General features: G+C 43.2%; 1 protein-coding gene across 1 annotated transcript in view; it reads left to right on the top strand.

Annotated features, from left to right (window-relative positions):
- Positions 1-1,438: 1,438 nt before the first annotated feature.
- TGFB2 (transforming growth factor beta 2) overlaps positions 1,439-17,518 on the top strand; it is a 74,567-nt gene continuing 58,487 nt past the window's right edge. The window contains exon 1 of the mRNA XM_006115568.2: positions 1,439-2,790. Coding sequence (XP_006115630.1) covers positions 2,448-2,790 — 343 coding nt within the window. The 5' untranslated portion in view covers positions 1,439-2,447. The remainder of the gene's footprint in view (positions 2,791-17,518) is intronic.

The raw sequence follows: 17,518 nt of genomic DNA on the forward strand, positions 1-17,518 counted from the left end.
CTGTAACTTGACTTTTGGTGTTGTCCACACGGCAGCAAGTCGAAGGGAGAACACTCTTTCTTCCACTTCCCTTGCTCCTTGTAGGAGCAGGACTACCAGTGTCAACCGGAGTGTCCCTCTCAGTTTGAATTAGCTGTTTTAACTGGACCTGCTCATTCGAACCATGGAAGATTGACAGTTGCAGCTTTGATCTTCTCTATAGTGTAGACATACCCTAAGGAATGATCACACATTGGCACAAAGATGGACGAGGTAAACCCAACAGGTTTTTCTATATATTATACTAAGAGACTCTGTATTCCATGGAGGATATAAGCAGTAATTGAGAGATCAGCTCAGAGAGAAATGAAGAAACTCCCTCCCTGAGCAATTGAGTGGCATAATACAAACGACAATGCAGGCGCATCCTCGGGCTAGGATAAGACTCCTAACATGGTGAAATAGCCTGATCAGGTAGGACTCTGAGGAGAAGGCAAGGGAGAATCATCATCACAGTCCTAATGAGTTTAATAAAAACCAAGTAATCCTCCAGGGGGAAGATGAGAAAGCCACAGAGGCTATGTCTACACTGCACATTTATTTTGGAATACGCTATTTCAGAATAGTTACTCAGAAATAGCTTATTTCAAAATAGCACTTCTATGCTGCAGGGAAGCCCCAGAATTAGTGAGAGGCAGGCCTCCCTAATGTAGATGTGCTATCTCGATTTAGAGCCCCAGGAGGCACTGGGGAAGAATAACTTAGAATAGCCCTGGTAAGGGGCTATTTCGAAATAGCAACAGTGGGGCATCTACACAGTCCCTATTTCAAAATACATGTTGTTCTTTGTAGAATGAGATTTACAGAAGTTGGAATAAGCCTCCCGTTATTTTGAAATAGCGCTAGTTCTGTGTAGATGCTCTTATAATAACTTGGCTGTGTAGACACACCCAGCCCATGTATGGAAGTGGAGTTAAGTACAGGGGAGTGTGTGTGTGTGGGGGGGGGGGGGGGGGGGGCAAAGCCAGAATGCCTTCTGCTGACTCTTAAAGCAAGGGGCCAAATTTGGGGCATAACACAGTGAGCTCTAATTATATGCACATACTCTTCTCATGGAACTATCTCCCCGAGCTCCAAAAGAGGTGGGGAGGCAAGGCCAGTCCCCCTCCTGCAACTGAGGTAAAAGCAGCGATGTGAGTTGTCTCCAGGCCCTTAATAACAAGCGGCCAGGAGCAGCAGCCCCCACGACTCTAGCGTGGCAGGAGTTGTTTTGGACTTTCAGCTCAACCCCCTCCTCTTCCACCCCGCGCGGCGCGGCACCTGGAAGCGGGCGCGCTGATAACGCGGGCTGGGGGGGGGGGGGGACCCCTGGCGGGCGGCTGCTCAGAGGGACTCGGGAGCCGGGGCGAGGGAAAAGCGGGAGGAATCCTCTCTCCCGTGCAGCCCCACCACGTCATTTTGTTGGGCGGCAAGCACGTGGTGCAGGGAGAGCTTATAAATCTCCCGCTCCCCGCACGAGCGTGATGTTATCTGCTGGCAAAGGTCCCCGCTCAGCAAGGAAAGCAGCGGGGCGCAGAGCGGGCGGGAGGCCGGCGGGGAGAGCGGGGCTGGCGAGAAAGTAAAGCGGGAGCGGCGCGGCTCTGGACGGGGGAAGCCCCGCGGAGCGGGCCGTGCGTGGCGAGCGCAGAAGCCAAGCCCAGGGGCAGAGGCGCCCCGGAGGGAGAGCAGGGCAAAGCACCTTTTAACCAGCCCCCTCCCCCTCAGCTGCCGGTCTCGAGACCCACGGGAGGCAGCAGCAGCAGCGCCGGCGTGTTGCCTGCGGCTTAGGCTGGCTGTTTTGGAGGCAGAGGAGGGCGCCGGCGAAGCTGCACCGCAAGAGAGGGGGGGGTTGCTCGGTGCCTGCGGCAGGCTCAGCGCCGGAGGAAGGAGAGAAGAGCACTGAGATCTTCCCCCTCCCTCCCAGCCCCGGGGGTCCCGGCCGGGCTCTCCCCGCTCGCGCACACACGTACACACACACACACACACGTGGGCGCCTCTCGCGCGGCTCCCGGGTGTTCCTGCAGCCGCTCCGCAGCGCGGGGCCCGCCCGCCCCTGCCACCGTCCCGTGCGCGGCGCTGGAGCAGCCCAGCGCAGAAGCCCGGAGCTGAGCGTCCGGCGGCCACCCTGTCTCGCCCTCCGGCTGCAGGAGCGCCGCTCGCTTCCCAGCCCCGCCACCGGCCGGCTCTGCCTCCAGCGACTCGCGCCGCGGCGGGGGCCGCGTGAAGTCCCTCCCCGCTGCCCGGGATTTGCGCACTGGGCGCGCGGATGCAGAGGTAGCGCCTTGCTCTCCGTGCCACTCATCTGCGCCCCTCTGCCTTGCCCCGACAGCCCGCTCTGCATTTGCAGCCGCAGCGCCCCCCTTTGCTCCCCCGCCACCTCCGTTCTCCTTCAAGCCGCGCTGCCGGGGAGGCCGGGTCCGAAGCCGAGAATGCACTGCTATCTCCTGAGCCTGGTCCTCGCCCTGGATCTGGCCGCGGTGGCGCTCAGCCTCTCTACCTGCAGCACCCTCGACATGGATCAGTTCATGCGCAAGAGGATCGAGGCGATCCGAGGACAGATCTTGAGCAAACTGAAGCTCACCAGCCCCCCCGAAGAGTACCCCGAGCCCGAGGAGGTGCCCCCGGAGGTCATCTCCATCTACAACAGCACCAGGGACCTGCTGCAGGAGAAAGCCAACCACCGAGCCGCCACTTGCGAAAGGGAGAGGAGCGATGAGGAGTATTATGCCAAAGAGGTGTACAAAATAGACATGCTGCCTTTTTTCCCCGAAAGTAAGTTCAGTGTGTGTGTGTGTGTGTGTGTGAGAGAGAGAGAGAGATTTCACTTCTAACGCCGCGGCAGTGCCCCGTGTATTATAACCCAATTTTTCTGTCCACTTCACTCTGAGTTTGGTTCATACTTTTTGGACGGGGCGGGGGGTGGGGGGGAGAGGATCAGTTGCTTGCAGATCTGCTGTGTTTTGATCTCACCTCCTCTCTCGTTCAAACTCATTACACAAGTCACGGTGTGTGCTCCCCAAGACCTGAGATTCTTTCCCCTGCTGTTCTTTCCCTTAACTTATCTCACTCTATCCCTGCGTTTGTCAAAAAAGGTATAAAAAAGAATCACAGGTTTTCTTTTCCTCCCCCCTGCCAACTCCCCCCCCCCCCCATCATCCTTCTCAAGGTCTCTACTTAAAATTGGTACCCTAAGAAAGGACAGCTGTAGAGACTTCTCCCATCCTTCCAATTAATGGTGCCTTTAATTTTAGGTCAAGATAAGTTCCCCCTTCTCTTTAGTGTCATTTCCCCGGACCCTTCTCATTTTTTTCTGTGCCTTGCTATTTTTTGAAGGACACTTTTGATACACATCTCATTCTGAATAAAAAGGGGGAAATGTTTTGTGCTGATATCATATCCCACCCATGATGATTAAAAATCATCACAACATACCTCTTTGCTTTGGCAGTGGCAGTGGGTGTGCAGAAAAGCATAAAACTCCTTTAAAAAGAGCTAGCTACTCATGCCAAGGAAGGTTAAACACCAGTGAGAGAGAAAAATAACTTCACCGTCAGCATATCCCAAACTCCAGTGCCTAACGGTTTAATTTCCCTCCCTCTTCCCCACCTTCCACTTGATGCCCTATATTCTTGCTGTCTGTTTTTGAAAAGTACATACCTCTTGCTTAAATAGATAATGGAGCCATCTTGGTAACTTTATCCTAGAGTTTCTAATTGCATTTTCTTTTTATTTAGTTTTAGTTTTAACAAGTTGTAGCTTTAGGGCTTGCTGTGTCTTGCATGTGATAGTCCCATGATGCCAGCCAAAATGTCTGAACCCCACTCTTTGCAGCTGCCTTTTTCTTCTTTTACGGTTAAATGACACCATCAGGTACAGGACACCCTGGCAGTCAAAGCCATTTTATGATTGTAATTACAATAACAGCTAGGATAAATATACTCCACCCTTGTTACCCTCAGGGGAAGAAGATTTTTTTATATATGCTGGAGCCAAGTGGTTATGCGGAAAAGGTTCAGTGTAATTTTCAGTAATAACATTGAGACAGAACGTAGAAAAAATCGTGTCAGTTTCTCTTCAAAACATGTCTCCACCGCCCTCCACTCTTGCTGGTATTTTGATGTAAGTCAGAACTTTATTTTGAGACCCAACATCTCCTCCCCTGAGCATGGTCACAGCTATTTACTAACAAAGGCCATAGAAAATAGTTCCAATTCCTTGATATACAGCTATGAAATTGGAATAAAGCATTTCTGAAGGCTAGATGCATTGATCCTGACCACAGATTTGCCCTCTTTTCCACAAAAGAAAATAACAAACACAGAGCTTCTACTATAAACCCAAGCCATTTACTTTTCAGAACATTAAAATATCTGAGGTGTGTGACATCAAAGTTGACAAAAGAGAGTCTATTTTTAAAATAGTGTCAAAAGCCAGAGCGGCACTAAAGATTCAGCAGGGGGTTTGGCAGTGTAAAGTAGACTGCAGGTATCTACCAACAGAGTGCATCAGAAGTTTGGGATCAGAAGGCTGTTTAGCAACAGATCCCATACTACTGTGCAAGTGCTGTGGCTAACATCATAGCAAGTAGGTTAACTGTTTTTCCATTGCTCTCTAGTTATAGTGGATTGAGTGACCCTTTCCAAAAAAAGACAGCAAGGGAGGAATCACTCCACCATATTTTAAACAAACAAATGAAAAGTGCAGCATTGGCTGTTATATACACTTTCTCCTAGACTTCACTGAATAATTTTCATAACTCTGCAGTTCCTGATCCCATTGGGACCGTGATGAGGAAGGAGAAGGATATCATTATGAATGCATTGAAGGTCAAAAGCTGCTGAGATGAAGGCATGGGAAAGATCAGTGGTTCAGTTTTTAACCACAAAGTTGTTAGTGTTCAGTAACTGACTACAGCCCAAGTATTACAAATATACTCTAATTATACTCATAGTCAGCTATATATCACTGGAGAATGCTGATAGGTCTTTGTGGGGTATTTTATACAGTTCAGACTAAATATTTTTAGCAATAAGGAGATGTAAAAGGAAAACTATAAGAGATATTGTATATACTCTAAGGCATATTTTGTCTTAAATATTATCCTTGGCCAACTGTACTATATAAATACAGTAAATATGAATAGAACTGGCAAGTTGCCAATCTCCTGGGATGAATTTTAGTCAAGAAGGTATTTATGGGATATAAATAATACTGTGTCAACATTTAAAGAAGGGATCTGATTAGTTTTGAATTTATTCATATTAATCTTTTCACATGCTGTTAGTTTAAGGCTCAAAGTAAAGTTATGCTAAGGTTTCTGATAGTTTGCATTGAGGGAATAAGGGGGCATCTGGCTTCTGCTTGAGAGTCCATTTGAGGTTAAAGACACTTGTAGTCAGAATATATGTAGAAATTCAAAGAGTCAAAGAATAATAGACCCATGAAGATAATAGATTGCAAAATTAGTGGCAGGAAAATAATATCAAGAAACTTTGGAAACTCAAAAAGCAGTTGAGCTTTTGTGCCATCAATCCCCATGTATCTTGTTTTGGGTTAGATAATAAAACTGTCAATAATTGACTTTTTAACAGAGATTTATGAAGTAGATTGAATGTGAAATCTAAAGATTATAGATGATAAAATTACTTTGTGATTAGAAGCAATTATCTTTCGAATTCCAAAGTCCTGGCTTTATTAAATTTGGGTCATATTAGAAGATAATTCTGTCTAAGATAAAATTGCTGATTCTGAGACAAGTACTGATATTTAAACTGAATATCTATTTCAATTTAGTATTCGCAAACATTGCATTGTTGATCTGCACAAATGTAATATTGGTACAGTTACAGACAGGAGATAATAATCAGACATATTTGGGACATTTGTTATATATGCATATAATTAGCAAGGCAGATTTTCAGGAATTTGGAAGGCTTATTTGTGTTAAACATATAAATGCTCAGTTCTATTAATCTAAAACTCCCATTACAGTTAGTGAGTTAGTAAAAACAGAAGGATAGAGCCCTATGAAAGTAAGTGATTACTTTGAGAATTCTATCATCTTTGGAGGAGGGGAGGCTGAAATAGACAAACTCCTGAAAAATTAAAATTCCTTTGTTTGATAATTGTTTCACTTTAATGTTATGCTAATTTTATACAGACTTCCTCCCCATCCCTATTGAGCCCAGTTTTTGACTATACATTAACTTTATGGGAACTATTGATATGACTTATATTTTAATGAACTCTATTGCATGCATATTATGTTACATAGACTACCGTTTTTCTATTTGCCAAATGAAAAAAAAAAACCTATATAAACTGGCTGGGTTCAAGGCTCTGCTTCTGCTTTATGAACAAGGAGTTGATTTACCAGTGATCAGAGGCATGTGGATGACTTGTCTTCAGAATAACTGAATTACTAATACTGAAGTGGCCAAGCTGTATGCCTCCCCTTCACTGATTGCATCATTACCAAATGTTAACAACTACTGATGTGAAGCTCATGTGTGTTTTGTGTTTACCAGTGCCCAGAATTTAATCATTCAGGGTTTTCTATTTTGTTAAAAACATGGAAGCATTCTCAAAAGGAGTGTATTATTTTAAACCTCCCAACTGTGTGGGCCCAGTGTTATAGGTGTGGGATCTGATTCTTCATTGTCTCTTACATGTAAGGAATTTGGAGAACTGGTGGAGTCTTCTAGTGAGGTAGAGGGAAGGTTGTTGGAATGATGCCATGTGACTTACATGTGGGTAGCATTCATGAATCCTCCTTTGCTCTTTAGCGCCAAGAAGTTGCACATGGATTTAGAAAGAGACATGATAATATTATGAGCAACAGTATCATTTTCAGTTATTCCTACCGAGTGAGGTAATCAAATTATTGGATCACTGAACTGGAAGAAACCTAGCAAGCTCATCAAGTCCAGTCCCCTGCACTCCTGGCAGGACCAAGCACCATCTACACTCGTGATGTCCAACCAGTTCTGAAGCCGTAGCCACTACTGCGATAGTGAACGAGCCATACACAACTGGCCAGATAGCCACATTGTTGAAGCCATCTAGCCACACTCAACCGGTCTGATAGCCACATGTGGCTAGCGTGGTGGATACCACGGATCTGACAGGTGTTTGTCTAACCTGTTCTTAACAGTCTCCTATGATGAAGAATACACAACCTGCCTAGGCAATTCATTCCAGTGTTTAACTAGCCTGACTGGAAGTTTTTTCTAATGTCCAACCTAAATCTACCTTGCCGTGGTTTAACCTCATTGCTGCTGGTCCTATCAACAGAAGTGAAGGAAAATAATTGTTCTCCCTCCGCCTTTTAGGTACTTGACATCTGTCTTGCTTCACTGCATATGCTGATCACCATAGGAGTCAGGAAGGAATCACTCCTCCTCCCACATGTACCCTCATTACACAAATGACAAAGTGCATTCTGGGTGTTTTCACTTCTTTTGAATCCTCAGGTATTGGCCACAGCCAATAGTAGAGTACCAGATTTGGGAGCTCAGAAACTTGATCTGGCATGGTAAATTCTGTTACTCTATGACTTGAGGAGAGAGAGAGAGAGAGAGAGAGAATGCTTTAGTGTGTGAAAGGGAATGACCATCCAGGATAACAAAAAACAAACAAATAAATCTCAAAACATCTAGGACTAAAATCCCGAAGCCCTATCTCAGTGTCTACTAAGCAAAATGTTTCTTGATGTCTGTCTTAAAGAGATACCCTCATTGTGAAATCTAGTAAAGTTTTTAAAGAAATACATTTTCTGGTACTCCACCCAACCCCCTATTCTGCTGCCAGTTTGAGGTTTTACAGTTGCAGGTGATAATTTTTAGATGTTTTTCTGTTTTCTGCTTCTGTGGAGGAATAAATAATGGAGGAAACTGGCTGACTAAAGTACCCCTCCTGCAAGTCACTGGATAGATGGAACCTGCACCCATATGAAGCTCCACTGGCTTGAGTCTGTTACAGTCAAGGCGCAAATGGCTGCAGAGGAGAGAGAGCAGAACTGACTATATTTAAAGTGCTGTCCAGCACATACTAGTAAATACACTGAAAAAAGAAATCATTTACTTTGTCAGTCCTAGTCATTTTAGGTGTCACTTGTGAGAACAATAGGTCACACATTTTCAGAGTGGGATTTTCATAGGTTGTTTTTATCACTTTAAAATTGGGACTCTTACATGTGTAAGAACTGAGGAAAAGCTAAACAAGAACTCTAGAATTTGTTCATCATTGAGGTCCTTATTCTGCAAGAAACACATGTACAGCTTTAAGAATGTGAGTCTCATTAGCAATTAAAGATAAAGTAGCTTGCTGAACTGAGCCCTGATTTTGCAGGATATTAGCAGTGGTAGGAACAGAGATTTGGAGTCATGCAGCTTAAGAACCCTCATAGCACTTAGAAAATGTATTGTTAAACATCAGTACCAGTAAAAGAGGTAAGGCTTGAAAACTCTTTTTCCAGAGGAAAAAAAGTTCTCTGTTCAATATCTTTGTTATCCTGAAAAGTCTCTTCCAGTTGGACAGCTCGTCCTTTTTCTTACGTAAGTGGTTCTATGCTAGAAATGCTTCCACATTAAAAATTAAGAGGAAACTCCCAGTGCATCTTGACAAAACAAGTCATTAGTGAAGATGCACAAATGTTTCCATTTCCATTGTGCAACCATATGCTATACATTTAAACAGGCAGCATTTAGCCTGGGAATTATATGTTCTCCAGGTATTATTTTAATTTAATAATATGTTATGGATGCTGAACAGATTTGTTTAGACTATAAAGTTTGCTTCAGTCATTTGTTTAGAGTAGATTTACATCCTGCCTACAACCACAAGCTGATGTTTGTTTCTTTTTAAATCTATGATATCCACAAGTAGGTACCTAACTGCATCTTTACTATCAACTTGCTTCCTGTAATGGTTTGGCTACAACAGCTACTTTTCTTCTAGAAACAACTCCCCCAAGCCATTTACACCATCCTTGTTGCTGTTACATAATAACTGTGAGGGAAAACCCAGCGGTACAAAATTACAGCTGAATGGTGCAGAAGGTAGGCAAGGAGGCGGGGGAGAAAGGATACAAAGGCCATCACTTTGCAGAAGTGGGGAGGGAGTGGAAGCACATTCAGCACCAAGCCTTATATTCCACCCTCCTTCCAATATACGCTGCAGCCTCCGTGGATGAATGAGTGAATTATGGTGTCCTTAAAGTGGCAGAGCGGAGAAGAGACACACTCTTACTAATTACTACAGGAGTTCTCCTTTAGCTCCAAAGACAGTGGATTGGGCTTTTGGATTTGAATGACTAGGTTTCTTGCCCTGGTTCCTTTGGGTATATACCTTTGAGTAATTGTTGAGAGATTTTTGTTACACATGACAGATGTTCTGCAAATTGCTTCTGAGCTGGGAAGCCCATTTTCTATGCAGAATGATGGCCTCCAAACCCAGCGGCATTGTCAGTGGAAATCTGATTAGGCTTCCTCACTGCTGTAGAAGTATTGACTTCCCCAAAGGGAAGATGCCCATGACTGTTTCATGCACCATATAGTGTACCTGAGGGGAAGGATCTGACAAGTAGCGAAGATGGTCTAGCTGTTCTCTTTCGTACCCCATGGTCTAGGGAGACACACCTGTAATTTCCCTGTGTATTCACATGTAGTGTGAACATTGCACCCTAAATGCCTTCTTGGTGAATACCTCATGTTCCCACCCCTTGGGAGGAAAGCTCTGTAGCAACCTTCTGAGTTTGAACTGGTGGTTTTTTTCCCCAAAACATCTTTACCCATCATTCACATTTTCCTGCAGGAGGGAGAGGGAAGGTATACCCCTAGAAACAGAAATTTTCTATTACTGTGGTTGCATGATGCACTGAAACCATTCTAGATTTTTACTATAGACCTAATCTTACTCCCATTGATGTCAATGGAAGTTTTGCCATCAGGATGAGCTCTTTGGAGCATGATTTGTCTCTTTGCTCACTTAGCACAATGAGTCCTGGTCTGTAACTGGGCCTCTTAGTCAGTACTGCAACACAAATAAATAACAGTATTAAATTGCACCTCATATCAAGGGCCAGGTTTATACCCGTGGAGAAAGTTGACCTACGATACGCAACTCCAGCTATGGGAATAGTATAGCTGGAGCTGCACATACCTTCTTAGGTCAAATTTCCATGGCATCCCAACTGCGGGAAGTTGATGGGAGAAACTCTCCCATTTACTTCCCTCACTCTTTGTAACCCAGTGGAGTACTAGAGTCAATGGGGGAGTCATCAGCAGTCGATTTAGCAGGTCCTTACTACACCTGCTAAATCGAATTCTGGGAGACTGATCTTTGCAGAGTCAGTCTCTGAGTAAGTAGAGATAAGCCCTAAGTCCCCTGTGAAGCAAAAGTAATTGAAATAAATGTGAATCATTGACTTCAGTGAGCTGTGGATGAGGCCTAATATATTATATTTTCCTTGTATTATAAAAACTACTAGAAGATTTATCCGGTATTACTCAGGCCCTTAACTCAAGCAAATTTTGGTTTTCTTCATTTAAATCATCCTCTGTCACTGCAGCAGGTTGGAGCCAGGTGAAAAGTACTTGTCCATAGCTACTGCAGCTGCAGCAGGCACAGGTGGAGGGGAGGTGCATGTCCTCAAACTGGGGGACAGACAGACACAAAGACAGACAAACTGAAATATACAATAGATAGTTGTCCTTTTCTCCGTCCCTGCCCCCTGCTGTCCCAGTGTGGGTATAGCTGTCCCAGTCCCTAACTCTGGCCCTTTGCTGCCCCCCTGTGATCATTCTGCAATATAACTCTCTCTCCTGCTAGATTCCCCCCCCCCTTCCATTTTATAAGAAACCATCAAATTCTAGGCATTGTCCTGGCACAACCAAATTCTGACCTTGCTTTAAGTTATAAGAGGGAGCTGCATATCAAATTTGGTGATCCTAGCTCTTACTGTTTAAGAGAATTTCTTGAACAAATGGACTCTCATATGGACAGACAGATTCATTTACTTTCCTTGCATGGAGAAGATACTGCTTTTCAGACAAAAAGACATGACAGACTGAGTTAAAATATTGACTAGTGCATTTTATTTCAGCAAACACTCTATCAAAGAAAACAAAACAGGAAAAAAGGAAAGAGAGAGAGAGAATATGTTGTGATTTTGACCTTGGCTCTGTTTGTTTGGCTCCTTCCCACCATATCTAACCCACAGTACTCTGACAAATACTGCATCTGTCTTGACAGGCTAGATCACAAATAACCATTCATTCATAACTCAGGGCTGTTGTAAGAATCCCAGTTTGTTGCTTAATCTGATGATTGTGGATTCGAACATTGGCTTTGGAAGACGGACCCTGCAAAATGACCACAAGTCCAGTCTGACTGCAAAAACAAAGAGGGAGGTCTTGCTTAAAAGAAATACTATGCTATATATCTATATCTATATCTATATCTATAGACACACACACAAATATCTTTAAAAGTATTAAAACATCTGTTGTTGCCAAAGCCTGAATTGGAATGTTCTGGGAAAGATAATTTAATTTTAAACTGCTGTCCTTTTTCAGTGATGGTGATTTCAACACTTCCTGGGGAAAGTCGATCAGTGATTATTATATGCACAGCAAATGCAGCAGTAGATCTGTCATTCTTTCCATTTCACTTTTTTGCTCATATAAATTTGTGATTTTTCCTCATTTGGCCCGTGCGAGTATCTTGTGTTTTCACTGGCTTCTGTTCATTCAAACCCCCGCCATGAATTTTAAAAGGCAAGCTAAGTGCCGCTGAAGTTTCCTTTTCTTATTTGTTTTTGTTTACATTCAGCCTTTGCAATTCAGTAGCTAGTTCAACTAAAGCAGAGTATTGGTAAAACTAGAGAGATGACTGAGAAATCAAAGCATGGGAGTTTATTTAAAAAAAAAATGGGAATCAACTTTGGGCTCATCAAAGTGAGGAACTAGAAACTCCGTGTCTTCTGTGTTTGTACAGCTCCTGGCATGGTGGGCCCTGATTCTGCCATATGAGTGTTAAACAATAATAATAATGAGCTCAAGAGTGAGTGAGCAGCTGCTGTTTTAAGCTCTCCAGCCTACACATGTCTGCTAATGCATCCCAACCTGACCGACAATAGCCCTTGTTATTTCAAATCTTGGCTGCTCCTGAGCAGACGCTGCCTAATGTGCTGTACGGATTGGTGGTTTTGTGCTCTGGAAAAACAGGCACTAAGGATTAGTCTGAAACTGCCAAGAGTTTTAATAGGAAGAGCAACTCTGTAGCAGTTTGTCTTCAAAGCGCCATGTAAATATTAAGGCGCAAATTTCCCCTCTTTCAGTACAGAGGGGTTGAAATACTGTCCAGAAGTATCTGGCAAGCCTGGAATGGTGAGAGAGGAAATAAGTGACTACCGGTCATTAGAGTATAGAGGAAGCTGCTTGACCATTTTCAAACCCAACTTGCTCCTAAAAATGGGGCAGATCAACAAAGCCAAGAAACATTCCTGTGAGTATAGTAAATACTGCACCAGCTATTTCTCTTGCATCCTCTTTGCAGATTTAAGAGATTTTTCATACTGGAGTCAACTCCAGCTACCTCTAATGAAGAGATAGTCAGTGAAATCTCTAGTGATAGAGAGTTAGCTATATTCCCACATGTGAAGGTGGCAATTTGCACCCCTTGACTACATGCTGGCAGATGTAGCTTCATTAGGAGGTATTCAATCTTGAGGGAAGAAAGGCAGCTGCATTGCTGCCATCCTTCATAGGGATTGGCACTATTAAACTGAAGCTGCATAGCAACTTGGTCAGGGGCTGTTGCTTAGGAGATGCGTTGGATCAGTTCATGTCTTGGGTGTTTTGGTCCCACACCCTCAGTGGCTGATCCTGCCCAGTTTGTGAGCTATTGTATTGGCTCCAGAACTGTAGCATAGTAGCAATACAGATGGCTTCCTTCCCTTTACTTCTTCCTTTTACTGAGTTCAAGTTCTTTGTGATATGGCCTTTAGAGACCGAGTAGTCACACAGAATCATAGGACCGGAAGGAACCTCAAGAGGTTATCATGTCCAGTCGCCTGCGCTCATGGCAGGACCAAGGACTATTTAGACCATCCCTGGCAGGTGTTTGTCTAATCTGCTCCTAAAAATCTCTAATGAAAGAGATTCCAAAACCTCCCTAGTCGATTTATTCCAGTATTTAACCATTCTTACAGTTAGGAAGTTTTCCCTAACGTCCAAGTTTAACTTCCCTTCCTGCAATTTAAGCCCATTGCTCCTTCTCCTATCATCAGAGGTAAAGAAGAACAGTTTTTCTCCTGCCTCCTTGTAACAATCTTTTGGGTACTTGAAAGCTACTATCATGTCCACTCTTGGGGTATGTCTACACAGCAGGGCTAAAGTCAAATTAAGCTACACAACTTCAGCTATGTCAATTGCATAGCGTAAGTCGAAATAGCTTAATTCTGCTTTTGGCACTGTCTACACAGCAGGAAGTCGAAAGAAGAACATGCTCCCTTCGACTTCCCTTACTCCTCATGAAATGAGGGTTACCATGAATCAGAGTAAGAAGTCCTCCAGCTTGACATTATTTTGAAATAAAGGCTTGTAGTGTCGATGCACACTTCATTATTCCAAAATAAAGCTGATGAGTAGACGTACCCTCAGTCTTCTCTTTTCCAGACTAAACAAACTCAGTTCTTTCAGACTTCCCTCATAGGTCATGTTTTCTAGACCTTTAATAATTTTTTTTGTTCTTCTATGAAGTTTCTCTAGTTTGTCCACATCTTTCCTGAAATGTGGCACCCAGAACTGGACACAACACTCCAGTTGAGGACTAATCAGTACTTAGTAGTGCAGAAGAATTACTTCTCAGTTCTTGCTCTCAACCCTCCTCTTAATGCATCCCAGAAAGATTTTCTTTTCTTTTCTTGGTGCAACAGTATCACAATGTTAACTCATTTAGCTTGGGTTGTACAAATAGATGCTTGTACATTTTCTTTTTTCCTCTTGTTGCATATTGACGTAATGCAGAGTGACAGAATATTGCAACAAATAGCAGATAAAGCACTAGGTATGTGAGCCTTGGAATATGTTCCACCTTTCTTGAAGAAATTCACTCATCTGGTGATGTGTTATATTCAGGCTTATATTTGGGATCTACATTGTGTGCACTGAGGATCTAAATTTGCAGCTAGATGTTCTTATAGTGGATTTGTACCAAAATCCTGAGTCTAAGTTCTCTCAAAAGTTGAATCTGGATTCATACTTAGATTAGGTCCATCTTTATGTCTGGGAGTGAGTCAAAGTTGGAATTTTCACACATCCCTCCTTTCTTGTGTACAGGAGATCCTAAAAAAATGTAGAAAAAGATAGCTTTAAAAGATGGCCAATGATTCATAAGTGTTTTTTTTTTGTCTAAGAGAACATTACATCCTTCCAAATCTGGGTCCTGTCTTAACCCACTTTATTGGGAAAGTTCTCTTCCTCTTGGTGGTAGGTATTTATTTTAATGGGGCTGGAAAGAATTCTGTCCAATCCACACTTACCACAAGACCAGCTGCACCTGGAACTTTCTGCTGTCACATGACTGTTGAGTCTGTACTACTGATTTAGGGCCTGATCCGTAGGTGGTGTCTTTCCATTGATTATAAAGGGCTCTGCATCAGGTCTATGACACTTTTGATTTAAAAGAATAACCATATTGCCAAGGTGTGTTAGACATATTTTTGTAACATGGCTCCTTACTTTTGATGAATTGCCATCAGAGATGTTCTTCTGTACAATGCTTTGTAAAAAGCTTTAAAAATAAACTACATTATAGCTTATTGGTAGCAGCATTTGATAGCAGATGTCAGCTGGTAACAGCATATGGCAGCAATATGGCAACAGTACATGATTATAGAATACAGAGTAATAGGTATGAGTTCATGTCCTCTACCTCTCAGGTATCCCATATACCCCTCCCTTAAAGAAATGACAATGTGACCATGAGACCTTGCCAATAAACATGCTGTGTAATATGTTACTATCATCCTCCCTAAATCCAGTTCTAGTCTAGAAACTAAGGGCTTCATATCTAAAAACTTCTCTGCAGACAGCTGTACAAATCCTTAGTTCACTTATAGTAAAGATGATTCTAGAGGCTGCAAAGAAGAATCTGGCAACCCAGTAAGCAGTAGATTAGACAGAAAGGCCAAGACTAAGCCACATGGTCCTTGAATGTTATCTGCAAAAATTTAAAGTCCGTTCTCAATTAAACTGGAGCTAGCAGAGTGACTGCTAAAAGCAGCTGTGATGATATATGCTGAATTTACAGGCTGGAAAGCAAAAGAGTTTGGGAACAAGACCTGTGCTAATGAGATGGAAGTGAAAGTGATTTGATATAGTGCCTCTCTTGCTTGGTGTGTCTCAGAGTGCCTCACAGAGTAATGAGCGAAATATTAGGAGGTACATTCTAATCTCAGTTACACAGATAAAAACTTGGAGTAAATCTATTGACATAAGAGTAGTCACTCAACATTTTCACTAGAGTCCTGGAGGTCAGAGTCTGGTTAGTGATCAGTTCAGCAAATGGAGTAGTTGCTGTGGATGGGATTTTCAAAGGAGCCCTAGCTGTCTAGTTTTCATTGAGTTGTAATGAGATTTGGTTCTGTAGGCCCTCTTCATAAATAGCAGACCCATGTTGAGATGATAGATCAACAGAGGAACCTGCTTTACTAAGAGTTTATCCCACGCTCTTAAAAACACAATGTCAGTGAGAGCCCAGTGGTCGGTCATCAATGGCAAAAAAGAAGGGGGGTTGGTATAACCTTGTGTCCAAAGGAAGCTCCACCCGGTTGCAGTACTTCCCATACCTGATCAGGGTCAGCCTGGAGTATGTGCCCAAATATCTTGTAGTAGGATTTAAAGCCAAGAGGCCAGATTCTCATTACATTGCCAGTCTGGTGCATGGTGCATAGGATGTAAATGGTTACCTGGGTAACTAGTAAGCATCACCCTTACCAGGAAATGCTTACTGGTTATGGTTAACCAGCAGGGGCTGCAGCAGGCTGTGGGTAGGGGGCTGTATTGGCCTTGCAAGGCCCGCTGCAGGTGAGGGAGTTGCAGGCGGGGAGGCACTCTAGCCTGCTAGAGCAGGCCCCATTTGCTGCTGGCCCGGTCTGGTGCATCACAGGCAAGGACACTCCAGCCCACCCAGAACAGCTACAGTCTGCATCCGGCCCAGCCCAGCGGGCCATGGACAGAGGCATTCCAGCTGTGGTTGGTGGAAAGGCTGGAGCAGTCCTCCTAGCCCCATTTCAGTTAACCGGTTAACACAATTAAATGGTATTTTACATCCTTAGTGCGTAGGGGACTTGGTGTACATGACAGTCAGATGTACAATCTTCTGTTTCAGAAGGTTGCTTTTAGTGGAGCCATAATACATATGTTGTATGCATTTGGTACTGAGAAGGAGATTTGGCTTGGGACAAACATTTCCAGATCTAACTGGATTTTTAACTAACTTGACTGTGTTGTAGTTGGAGTGAGGCTGTCTGTTGACCTAGGGTCCAGTAGAATTAAATGCATTGATCTAGTATGTATCACAGCATATATATATATATATATATTGGCTCACTATTAGAGGATATCATTAGACAGGCTAATTTTGAGTTCATTAGCTCATCTTGTTCATCTGCCTGCCTACAGGACAGTTGCTAGTGCTGTGTCCAAAGTAATGCTACATGGAAAGGCACGGTGGTGGTATCCCAAACTGTTGTTAAAGAATAGATGTGATCAGAGACATGCTGCCCTCCAGAATATTTGCAGTGCAGAATGAAAGATGCGTGTGGCATGGTGAATAAAATTTGACTCCAGGTTATGCGCTCAGGGGGCATTTTGAGAGCAGGGAAAACTTCCATTAACTTCAGCGGGACTTTTGTCTATAGAATGACTGCAGCATCAGTTGCTGTAGAGTTCTAACCATATAGGTTGGTTTCCAAATCCTGAAATTAAGGTCTTATTCCTTTTTCATATCGGGGCGGAGTGTGGTGGTGTTGTGTGTAACTGTGTACACATGTACATGTTCACATCCCTGATGGTAATGGTAAGTAATTTTTTTCCATGCGTCTAAAAAATATGATAAACACAACAGCAATGCTGAAATGGATATTCAGTATTTTGTAAAGACTTAGAAGAAGTAACATTCTGATTTTCTTTATTTCATTTCATGTTGCATACCTACAGGTATATTCCCAATGCATGAATTTAGAAAATTCCCTGTTAAGCCCATGAGAGTTTTGAGTATAAATCCCTACTCAGACATGAAAGATGAATACACACTCCTTTGACAGCTATGTTGAGTTTTTATAGCGGAAACATAGCAGTGTTGGTATAAGCTAAATGCTGTCAGAAGAACCACAGATTCACTTTCTAAATTTTGTCTTGCATTTAATTAAGTGGTCACCAACCTTTTTGTGCCCAAGATCACTTTTTAAATGTCTGGGCAACCCAGGATCTAC

The sequence above is a fragment of the Pelodiscus sinensis genome, chromosome 3 (assembly GCF_049634645.1).
Source record: "Pelodiscus sinensis isolate JC-2024 chromosome 3, ASM4963464v1, whole genome shotgun sequence".
Lineage (NCBI taxonomy): Eukaryota > Metazoa > Chordata > Testudines > Trionychidae > Pelodiscus > Pelodiscus sinensis.